We start from the raw sequence: 12,789 nt of genomic DNA, 5'->3' as shown, positions 1-12,789 counted from the left end.
CCTCCTCCACGCCCATTTATAGGCTTTTATCAGTGTCTAAATATCATTAATACAGATGTGTGTGTTGAGTTTCATGAAATTCCAAGTATTTTAAGTGGCTCGAAAACACAAAAAACTAAAGTTAAAGTTTGACACATTGCCATGGCAACATGATAAAAGTTATCGATAATGCCCTTCACAGATTCTCATCAGCCGTGTTTCGACATTATTGGGATGAAGTTTAAAGCAAATTGAGTAAAATTAAGAGGCTGATTTAAAAGCATTTAGAAAACGTTGCGCTTTCTGCTGCCAGTTGGTGGCGCTATAACTTTGACTCATAATAGTCACATCTCTGTGACTGGCATCATACGTTGAACAAACTGCTGAAGTTTGGTCAAAATCAGACAAAGTGTGTTAAAGTTATTAGACACTTCCTGTTTCTCATTTCTCGCCATAATTTTGTCGCCCCGCCACGGCCAAACCGTTTGAAATATCAAAATTCCCCTGGCAATTTTGTTTCCCCAATGTCTTGAGATCATGCTGACCGAGTTTGGAGGCCATCGGTGGAAAGGCCTTGAAGGAGTATTTCAAATTCCATTGCATGCGCTTTTTAGACATCCCTGAATAGCTGACTTCCTGTTGGGCGAAGGACGGACTTTGAGCATTAGAGTTGTTCGGCTCGATGAGGTCTATATGTGTATGAATTTTGATAAATATAGGTCAACCGGTGTGTGCTCCAGAGTCCCTCAAAAGTTGAAATTTTTAACGCTGTGCCACGCCCCCCCCAGGTGACCCCCCCCATGTCAAAGTTTGTCCGGCCCTGATGGCCGCAGGTTCCAATGCGTGTGCAAAGTTTCAAGAGTTTTCGTGTATGTTAAGGACCCCGAAATCCCCCAAAACATTGATGAAATAATAATAATAATAATAATAATAATCCTTAGAAAAACAATAGGGCCTTCGCCCATTCTGGGCTCGGGCCCTAATAATAATAATAATCCTTAGAAAAACAATAGGGCCTTCGCCCTTTTGGGCTCGGGCCCTAATAAGAACCCTTAGAAGAACAATAGGGCCTTCGCCCTTTTGGGCTCGGGCCCTAATAATAAATGACAGGATGACACAAACACAATTTTCCATTACGTTTTATTTAGTCTTTTAAGCAATTGTAACTATGGCAACGTCCGCCCAGAGACTGCGTTGCGAACACCGCCTCAACTGCACAAAACGCTTCCACAACAAGAGAAGGCGGCGATTCCACCGCTTGCCGCGTACCGTGTGAAAGGGCCTTTATATTGTAATCCTGTTTTATTGCAACTTTATTCCTCAGAATTGCAAGTTTATTTATCACAGTTCTTACTTTATTTCTCAGAATTGCAACAATATCTCACAATTGTCACTTAACTCGCAATTTTGAAAGATATAAGCAACTTTAAATTTTTTACAACTTTAAAATAACAATATTAGTTGAAGTCAGCATAAACTTAATCGGTAATAGACAAATAAATAAACTATTGCAAAAATGTCCATGCTTCTTCTTTATCTTTTTTTTTTTTAGTCTTGCAGATATCAGAAATCCAGTAGGTTGAACTGCAAGTTATAAAGTCAGAATTGCGGGATTTAAACGTGCACTGTTTTGACTATTTTTCCCAGAATTGTGAGTTTATATTTCAAAATTCTCACTTAATAACTCACAATTTTGTGAGATAAAAACTCACAATTGTAAGGAAAATAGTCAGAATGGCAAGTTTATGTATCATGATTCTGACTTTATTTCTCAGAGTTGTATATCTCTCGCAATTTCAGGTTTATATCACGCATTTCTGAAAAAAAAGTCAGAACTGATTTTATATTTCTGTATTGTAATTCTGTACTATATTGTAATTCTGACTTTGTTTATCAAAATTGCAAGCTTATTCCTCAGAATTGCAAGTTTATTTATCAAGTTTATTATTCTGACTTTATTTCTCAGAATTGCGACTATATCTCACAATTCCAACTTAACTCGCAATTTTGGGAGGTATAAACTCACAATTCTGAGGAATAAAGTCAGAATTGCCATTTATATATCATAATTCTGACTTTATTTCTCAGAATTGCAAGTTTATATATTATATCTTTGAGTTTAAATCACGCAATTCTGAAAAAAAGTCAGAATTGCGAGTTTATATATCACAATTCTAACTTTATTTCTCAGAATTGTAACTTTGTTTCTGAGAATTGCAAGTTTATATATCACAATTCTGACTTTATTTCTCAGAATTACGACTTTCTCACAATTCTTGCTTAATAACTCGCATTTTTGTGAGTTTATATATGTGACCCTGGACCACAAAACCAGTCTTAAGTCGCTGGGGTATATTTGTAGCAATAGCCAAAAATACATTGTATGGGTCAAAATTATTGATTTTTCTTTTATGTCAAAAATCATTAGGAAATTAAGTAAAGATCATGTTCCATGAAGATTTTTTGTAAAATTCCTACTGTAAATATATCCAAATGTAATTTTTGATTAGTAATATGCATTGTTAAGAACTTAATTTGGACAACTTTAAAGGTGATTTTCTCAGTATTTTGATTTTTTGCACCCTTAGATTTCAGATTTTCAAATAGATGTATCTCGGCCAAATATTGTCCTATCCTAACAAACTATATTTCAATAGAAAGCTTATTTATTGAGCTTTCATATGATGTATATATCTCAGTTTTGTAAAATTTAACCTTATGACTGGTTTTGTGGTCCAGGGTCACATATCATATCAGGGGTTCCATTGTCCTGCAGAGTTTAGCTCCAACCTTCATCAAACACACCTGCCTATAAATTTTTAGTGATCCTAAAGACTTTAATGAACTTGTTCAGGTGTGTTTGATTAGGGTTGGAACTGAACTCTGCGGGAAAATGGATCTTGTGGGCCAGAGTTGAGAACCCCTGTATTATATCTTTATTTCTTAAATCTTTCTCGCAATTTTATACAATTTTTGGTATTGTGTACCAATCCATAATACAAGTTTGCAAGTTTGCATAATGCAAGTTTATATCACACAATTCTGAGAACAAAAGAGTTGTGAGTTAAAAAGTTGCAATTACCTTTTTACATTTTTTGTTCAGTAGCGGAAACAGGCTTCCATAATAGGTCAACCTCTAAAAAAAGAGTGTTTCATAAAACGGCACACTTGAAAGGAAAGGGAACAGAGGGAGAGACTGAAAAGAACGGATGAAGGCAGGGAGGTAGAGTCACATACAGAGAAGCAAGCAGAAGCTGGACTTGGCCCAGCAGGTTGCAGCACAACCAGCAGCAGCAGCAGGAGATTAGAGGCCTGGCTGCTAAAGAGGAAACAGAGGGTGGAACACAGCCTCGTCCCTCCGGAGCTTCAGTGCTGAGCGTATACACAACACAGGACATAGCTCAAATAAGAGAAGAGAGGGAGGAATTAAAGGACAAAGGAAAGAGAGTGAATGCAACATCTATTCAGTGATGAAACAGCAACCGAATCCTGCTTCTGAAAATCATGATAAATCATACCTCATATTTGCATTATTTGCAAATGTATATGTCTGCCTATATGGCAGAACACTGTGTTCGAAATACCTACTCATGCAATTGCAAGATTAAGGATTCAAAGACAGCACTTGAGGTCATGAAATTGAACTGCACTGACCTGCTTCTGCCGCTAGCAAGCTGATTTAGACAATCAGACCTGTGCGCCGAGGCTTATCCGCAATAGCCACAGAAGTTTAGGTAGGTCAAACAAGGATAGTCACAGCCATACAATGCAACAATAAACTGATTTAATGCCACAGTGTCAGAAGCGCAACAACAATATGTGTATCCTGAAAAAGAAGGATCACTTTTATCACCATCATAACACATTGTTTGAGCCAAGGATCACTTCAGTGATGGTCAAGACATAACATTTTATGCTAGAGATTTCAAACATATTTATTATTATACATGGATTCAGTGTTCATTTATAATTGCTGAGACAAGCAAGGATCACACTGAATAAAAAAAAGACATTTCCTTTTCAGGCAAAAAGCAGAATCAACCTGGACCCTCTTACACAGCAATTTTCTCTTGCCTTTTAGAGACAGGAGTGGGTGCAAAGAAAAAAAAAATCGGACTCCGTTTATTGTGGCAGGATGCATGGTAACCATGGAGATATAAAGCCCTTTAGTGACTGGATATCTTAATCAAAAGCTGAGCCGCTAGAATGACCCCCAGAGGAGAGGATCAGTGTCTGCAGAGAGACTCGGAACATAATACCAAAAAATGGTTAAATATACAACAGACAGAGGCTATTGATTTTTGCCTTTAGTTATAAAGTGGAGATGTTTTTTTTATATATTTTTAATAGATTTTGTCAGAAGACAAATAAGCTCAATCAATACAAAATCATCTGTTCCCATTTTTGTTTTCCATACAGATGGTTATCCATGGCCTCTCTATATAGCAAAAGCTCATTTTAAAGGAGTCATGAACTGCCATTTTTATTTTGTACTGTTCTCTGAGGTCCACCTATAATGTTATCAAAATTATTACATCAAAAAATGTTATTTAGAAATAATAAGCTATTTTCTGGCCTGGTTTGACCGCCCTCATCAGAACGCTCTGTTTGAATAAGTCTAGCAGATTGTAAACAACCACTGCTATGACTGGCTAACACTTGTGTATGTTTGACAGCCTACATCCTTTATAGATGGACACTGCTGTGATTAAGGTTAAAAATGCATTAACAATCAGTACAAATCAAACGATCCGTTTAACAGACAAAGCTATAGTGACCACGTAATAAAACCAGTTATTCACACTTGTGCTTTGTGACATTACCGTCAGATCCAATATAGTGGACACAGCATCATCTTTTAGGGTGTGTTCACACTTGTCATGTTTGGTTCGATTAAAACGAACTCTGGTGCGATTGCTCTGTTTGTGCGGTTCATTTATATAAGTGTGAACGCTGCCATGCGAACTCTGGTGTGCACCAAACAAGCCGAACGAGACCATTAAAACATGGGTCTCGGTCCGCTTCCAAACGACTCTGGTGCGATTCAAATGAAATATGAATGCAACACGGACCAAATACTTCTAAACTGACCAAAAACAGGAAGTAAACATATCTGCAAGCAGCAATTACGGGGCCAAGCACTGGGCAAGCAAGTTAGCAAGCATCAGAGCAACTCAAGCAATGAGTAATTGAAGTCATTTTAAGATGATCTTATTCAAAACAGGTGAAACATCTTAAAAACAACCACTAGTAATGTAGTTTAATGGGTTATAGCTTTCGACCAATATGTGGCGCTGTTATCAAATCAATGTGGTGTGTTCTGTGTGAGGTGACAATGACACACACAAAGTCTGGTGTCAATATGTCAACATTTTTGCAGAGATAAAGCCTCAAAATCATTTTGGCATCATGGCTTAAATTTGTTGCATTGCTATACAAAAACAGTTTTGTCTATCGAAACAAACCATTTAGAAGTTATAAGTAAAAATAGCCATTTTTCATATCTCCTGACAACTAGGTGGCACTGCGCTAAAACACTGCAGGTAGCCTCAGGTCATGCTTGTTATAACACACTAAGTTTGGTCTCAATACGCCACACCGTTGCAGAGATTTTCGTGTGCATTTCGTAGAATTCGTTTACACGTTATCTGAGAACGGTTTGACAAATCAACTTGAATTCCATAACTTTTTGCCAGCATGGTCTAAAGATGATCTGAGCCAATTTTGGTAAAAATAAGACAAACTGTCTAGGACGAGTTCGAAAACGTAGGTTTTACAAACGTACAAAAAAATAGCGAAAAAACTACTTGGCACTGGTAAAAGGCTTTTGCAGAAACCCAACAAGACTTGCAAAAATTGAAAGACCAATAAGACAAGGTCAACTGACAAGGATGTGAAAGACGCTGTCAATCAGACCAGTGTACCTTAGACATCCTGATGTGTTCTTGAAGACGGTGGTCCACTCTGCATCTCTTGGCTTCGAGTCTTCGTTTGGCTCGTGTTCCCAGCCCGAATGAGGGATAATGACCTCATTAGTCATCGTCTGAAGCCCGTGGTTAATTATCACCATCTTCAGTGGCTCATAGGAGGACAAGTTCCAAAGTGTTCCTAACAGGTGGAATGTGACAGAGAGAGAGAAAAGAAACAGGAAAAAAGGGATCCTTTACACCTCTTAACATGACACAAGAGCTATAAACAAAAAGTGGCACCACTGTTAGATCTGTTGACACACTACGCATTACCAGACAGGAACCTCTATTACAGACCACAACTAAGAAGGATTGGACAGGCAAAAAGGAAAGGAAAAGCAAAGTTTGAGAAAAATTGCTCTGAGCAAACAGAATGCGAAGGGGCCAGGGTGTTATTTTCTAGACAATAAAACAGAGAAGCTTGTTCTATAAGTCAGCAGACGTATATACGCCTACACAGTTAAGACTGGCCTTTGTTTTATTAACTTGGCAAGACCCATACAGCTACTACCCTTGGAAATGTACAGTGAATAAATAAACTGCCTTTTCTTGGGTTAGTCTCAGGATCACAGGTCATTCTCGCTAAAGACAGAAATAGCTTGTGTTTACATAGATGACTACACACTCAAACAAATGTATATCCTATTTTTCTGCCCTTCATACACCTCATCACTCCATGTTCTTCACGCTCTGCAATTACTTCCAGATCCATTTGTACTCACAAAAACTCCTACAGGAGAAAAGAGGTCTATAAACACATCATAGCTCTGTTTAATGTGGGCTCTGCTTCTTTTAACCACCAAAATAAATCTATTTACCGTCGGATAATAACCAAATTTGTACTTCCATCTGCATGGAGGCTCCATCGCCATCACCTCTTAGGAGCTGAATGGCCATTAGACCCTGGTTAAAGTCCAGATAACAAACGCCATTCACATTCACACCGCCCTTGCCGAAATGTAAGAATGTCTATTTGGTAAAACAGAACATTAAGGAGCATGGATCATTACCGGCTAGCTCATGCACTCGTGCATGCGTTATTGCGTCTGATGGGCTTGTAGTCAGAGGAGATGTAGTGGTCTATACATAGCACATGCTGATTAACTTCACTTCATTGACTTTAATAGGAGGCAGACAACTGGAGCAGGTTGAAGCAGTCAAAGGCCATCGTAACTGTTGATTACAACTTGTGTGTGTATCTAAAGATGAAGTCAAAAGTTTACATACACCTTTGAGAATCTGCAAAATGTTAATTATTTTACCAAAATAAGAGGGCTCATACAAAATGTATTTAGTACTGACCTGAATAAGATATGTCACATAAAATTTACATTTACATATAGTCCACAAGAGAAAATAGTATTTTTATAGTATTAATAAATTGATTTTATTAAAATGACCCCATTCAAAAGTTTACATACCCTTGATTCCTGAATGATCCACAGCCTTTTTTTTTTTATTTTTTTTTTTAGCTTTTTAGTTGTTCATGAGTTCTTTGTTTGTCCTGAACTGCCCACTGTTTTTCAGAAAAATCCTTCAGGTCCCACAAATTCTTTGGGTTTTCAGCATTTTTGTACATTTGAACCCTTTCCAACAATGATTGATTGATTTTGAGATCCATCTTTTCACACTGAGGATAACTTAGGGACTCATGCAACTATTACAGAAGGTTCAAACGCTCACTGATGCTTCAGAAGGAAACACGATCCATTAAGAGCCAATTTGATTTAGAATATAAGGAAAACTTTGCCTTAATTTGTCTTCTAGGAAACATTTAAGTATCTTCTGTAGCTTCTGAAGGGCAATACTAAATAAAAACAATATGATATTTAAGCAAAATGAGAAAAATTTTCCCCATTTTCATTCTGTTCAAAAGTTTACACCCCTGGATCTCAGAATTATACAGTCATAGTTGGAAAGGGTTAAAATACACAAAAATGCTAAAAAACAAAAAAACAATTGTGGGACCTAAAGGATTTTTCTTGGGAAAAACAGTTTAACTGTTCAGTACAAACAAGGGACTCATGAGCAACTATCACTAAACAAAAAAAAAAGCACAGCTGTGGATCATTCAGGTACACACAATATTAAGAATCCAGCGTATGTAAACTTTTGAACTGAGTCATTTTTATAAATTCTCTATTATTTTCTCTTGTGGACTAAATGTAAATGTATTTTATGTGAAAAATCTTATTCAGGTCAGTACTGAATAAAAAAATAACATGCATTTTGTATGATCCCTCTTATTTTAGGAAAATAATTAACATTTTGCAGATTCTGCAAGGTGTATTTAAATTTTTGACATCAACTGTATTGTGTACTGTATACATAAACACATACACATAGCTGTATCTGCTCGGTTCCCCTGGCATCTTTTGCAGGTTCCTGGATATCCCACAAATCTAATACAAAAGGAGCCAATGAAACTCACATGAGGGAAGCTGAAGCTTGCAAGAGGTGCAGCCTGATTGAGTTTACTCCTTCCTGCTTGTCATTGGAGCCTCCCAGCTAATTCAATTTCCTGGGAGCAGCAGACATGCTGTTCTAACAGGCCATTCACTTAGGGCTATTACAGTCCCATCCTGCCCCCTGCCATTCATCATACACTGATTGGACAGCCGAGTCAGAGAGAAAGAAACAGGAAAGAGGGGTAAACGAGGTGATCATCTCAGAAATGCCACTATACTCGGGACTTCTGGAATTTCTGAACAAATGTCATTTTGTAAGCAACGTTTTGTTTCCTTTTTCTAATGTCCTTACATTTTTTATTACATCCTAAGGTGATTTAAGAAGACCTCTACAAAAGTACACAAACAAAAGAAAAAGGAATCAATCAGACTGTGAGATTCAACACAGTACCGAAATGGGTTATAGTCCAAAAGTAAATAAAATCAAACACTGACATTTAGTAATTGTATTTCTAAACGGCTCTATGTAATGTAATTTCTATGTATGTTCACTTTGAGAATAAAAATTTTCTGATAATTTACTCACCCCCATGTCATTCAAGATGTTCATATCTGTCTTTCCTCAGTCAATGTACTGAAATACTAGAATGCTTTCTCAAAAACCTTTCTTTTCGACTGAAGAAAGAAAGACATAAACATCATGGGTAAAATGGGGGTGAGTAAATTATCAAGGAATTTTTATTTTGGAAGTGAATTACATTTTTTAATATTGATTAACTTACACTTTAGATAAAATATTGCTGTCTCTTTTGCTGCGCCAATGAAAGAGTTCAGAATAAAGCCACACAATCAACTGCATCTCCAAACAACACATAATAGTGGTATTTTCCAAATGAGTGTCTTCGAACAAATCCGTTTAGTGAATGATTCAGTGACTCACTCATAAAGTCACTTGCTTCATTTTTTAATAAATCAGCATTTTTTAATGAATCAGATGAGAATTACTTTCTGAGTCAGGCTGTCACTTGTCGCCACCTACTGGCGTAACAATGCAACCAGCAGAAAAAGTCACTGAAAAATCCCCAAGATTAAAGTTCACTTCCAGAACAAAAATTTACAAATAATGTACTCATCGTCATTCAACATGTTCATGTCTTTCTTTCTTTGTAAAGAAATACGTTTTTTTTTTAAGGAAAACATTTGAGGATTTTTCTCCATATAGTGGACTTCTATGGTGCCCCGAGTTTAAACTTCCAAAAAGCAGTTTAAATGTGGCTTCAAACAATCCCAAATGCAGTTGTAAACAATCCCAGCCAAAGAAGAAGAGTCTTATGTAGCAAAATGATCGTTTAAAAAAAACTATTACAATTTATATACTATTTAACCTCAAAGGTTCGTCTTGTCTACCTGAATTCAGTTTTTTCTGGTTCAAGACAGTTAGGGTATGTTGAAAAACTTCCATCTTGAGGGAGAAAATGAGATGGGAGTTTTCGACATACCCTAACTGTCTTGAACAAAAAAAAAAAAAAAAAAAAAAAAAAAAGAGTTCAGGCAGAGCAAGACAAAATGAGTGCTTGAGGTTAAAAAGTATATAATTGTAATTAGAAAAAAATAAAAATAACTGACCGTTTCACTAGATAGGACCCTTTTTCCTCGGCCAGGATCATTTGCAACCACATTTGGGATCGTTTGAAGCCACATTTAAACTTAATTTTGGAAGTTCAAACTCGGGGCACCATAGAAATCCACTATATGGAGAAAAATCCTGAAATGTTTTCCCTCAAAAAACAATTTCTTCATGACTAAAGAAAGAAAGACATGAACATCAAGAGGGTTAGTATATCTGTAATTTTTTGTTCTGGAAGTGAATTTCTCCTTTAAAAAAAAAAAAAAACAGAGAAGTCAAAGAGTCATATAGTACGGATTTTGGAATTAGTATGCCTCAACTCTATTTCTTCTAGAAACTTACTTGATCAGAGCAATACAGACAGAAAATAAAGAGATACTGAGAGAGAATGAGGTCAAGATGGAGAGGTGAGGAAGATACAAAGATACAGAATGCAGATAAGGAAGCAGAGGTTCATGGCTACTGGTATAAACATACTGCTGTAGCTGGGTGGTTATAATTAAATGATAAATTAGTTCAAAAGACTTTTAACATTTAAGCTGGAGAGCTCCGAAAAGGAAATTATGATGCTTTGAAGTTGTATCAGTCTTGACCACCTTAATTTAAAAATATGAATATGAACTGCTAAATATTCACAGCGCATGAAGAACATTTGACACAGGGTCACCAAATTAAAACAGACAGTTTAATTAAAAATAATGCTGAAAAGTGGAAAAGGTAATGAAAAATTCTAAGCAGATTCTTCTGAAGTAGAAAAAAATTAACAGAAAGAAATAACTACTAGCAATAACCACACAAAGAGCTTCTTGGTTGAGGGTGCAAATAGGTGCTGCTGAAGATACGGGTATACCAACCATGGTGTTCAAGAGCACAAGGCGAAACTATTTTTAAAACCATGTAATTATTTTTAATTGTAGAAAAACATTCTGGGTTTTCCACGCTGCTGAAAGACTATTGTAAGGGCAGTGTTTTTATAGGGGCCTTGCAGATAAACCATACGGCTGTCAAGGGCTCGGTTTGGAACTGACATATTATATTCCCTCCATCCTGAAGAAAAGAGCTATTTTTAACTGAGACTGAAAGCAACAGTGTGCTGTAAAGTTAATCACTGAGGCTGCAGAGCTGTTATACGTCACTGTTTCATACCCCAGCACTGTGAGGATTCACTCAGGTATTTCACACACCAGAAACTTTTCTTCATGACCTGTGAAATAACTGAATGTCTGGTCTGGAGAACCATCAGTCAATGTCATTACCAGAAAAACTTTCGCTTTCTGTAGTTTCACCAAACCCTAGCAAAGAAAAAAAATTGCAACCAGTATTTTTTTAAGCATACACTAGTTCAAAAGTTTGGGGTCAGTAAACTTTTTAGAACGAAATTAATACTTTAGTTCAGCAAGGATGCATGAAATTAATCTAAGTGACATTAAAGAAATATATAATAGTACATTTTTTTTAAATGTTCTTTTGAACTTTCTTCATCAAGAAAACTGAAAAAGGTCAAAGTTTACATTCCCCTTTCAGAATCTGCAAAATGTTAATTATTTTACTAAAATAAGAGAGATCATACAAAATGAATGCTTTTTTTTTTTTATTTAGTACTGATCTGAATAAGATATTTCACATAAAAGATGTTTACATATAGTCCACAAGAGCAAATATTAGTTAAATTTATAAATGACCCCATGAGTTTACACCCCCTTTATTCTTAATATTGTGTTCTCACCTGAATGATCCACAGTTGTGTTTTTTTTTTTTTTTTTTTTTTTAATGAGAGTTGTTCATGAGTCCCTTGCTTTTCCTGAACGGTTAAACTGCCTGCTGTTCTTCTAAAAATTCCTTCAAGTCCCACAATTTCTTTGGTTTTCCACAATTTTAGTGTATTTGAACCCTTTCCAAAAATGATTTTGTTTAATGATTTTGAGATCCATCTGTTCACAATGAGGACAACTTAGGGACTCATATGCAACTATTACAGAAGGTTCAAATGCTCCCTGATGCTCCAAAAGGAAACACAATGCATTAATAGCTGGGGGTGAAAACTTTTGAACAGAATGGAGATGTATACATTTCTCTTATTATGCCTATATTTCATTTTTTTTTTTCATTTAGTACTACCCTTCAGAGGCTACAGAAGATAGACACATCTTTCCAAAAGGCAAAATGAGTTAAATTTACCCTGATCTTCAAATTCAAAAAGTTTTGTTTTACTTAATATCCTAATGATTTTTGACAATTTTAGTTTTTTTAAATTTTGCTACAAATATTCCCATGCTACTTAAGACTGGCTTTGTGGTCCAGGGTCACAAATGGGAGTGTTATGTAATTATTTCAAACACAAATGTTTTTTTTTTTCTTATGATGTTGTATCCCTCATTGTCTGCTGGTGACACAAATCCCTTTTTCCAGTAATAAAATAAAATTTGTGACTGCATGCAAATGTGTTTTTGGCCCTTGCGCTTTGTGTGTCAGTGTGAAGCAGGACCTCTTTTGCGTTCTCCACATTTTGGTAAATGTGTGTCAGGTCATGGAGACCAGGCCTGAGGGATTAAGGTCCCATGAAGAGACACATAAACCCCAGTGTGTTCTTACAGCGATATTTAGTAGGACTGGATAATATCGATTCTCCGATTTTAATCGATCTTCAGTTTAATGCAACGATATCGATTCGGGAAATCCCCGAATCGATTCTTAATGCGCGTGCTTCACGTAAGAGGATATGAATATTCACCTCTCGTCCATCAGCTGCTTTTTTTGCAGAAAAATCTGGTGATCAAAAATGATTAGGCTGTAGTTAAGAACTGTT

The 12,789-nt window shown here is 36.3% G+C and overlaps 1 protein-coding gene across 15 annotated transcripts in view; it reads right to left on the bottom strand.

Moving 5' to 3' along the window:
* Window positions 1–12,789, bottom strand: part of arvcfb (ARVCF delta catenin family member b) — a 331,914-nt gene that overhangs the window by 72,032 nt on the left and 247,093 nt on the right. For all 15 annotated transcript variants that reach the window (XM_073840202.1, XM_073840214.1, XM_073840211.1 and 12 more), the window contains one exon: window positions 5,904–6,087. In XM_073840202.1, coding sequence (XP_073696303.1) covers window positions 5,904–6,087 — 184 coding nt within the window. The remainder of the gene's footprint in view (window positions 1–5,903; window positions 6,088–12,789) is intronic.

This window comes from Garra rufa, chromosome 5, assembly GCF_049309525.1.
Source record: "Garra rufa chromosome 5, GarRuf1.0, whole genome shotgun sequence".
Lineage (NCBI taxonomy): Eukaryota > Metazoa > Chordata > Actinopteri > Cypriniformes > Cyprinidae > Garra > Garra rufa.
The sequence above is the reverse complement of the archived record's forward strand: the minus strand, read 5'-3'. Positions and strand labels throughout refer to the sequence as shown.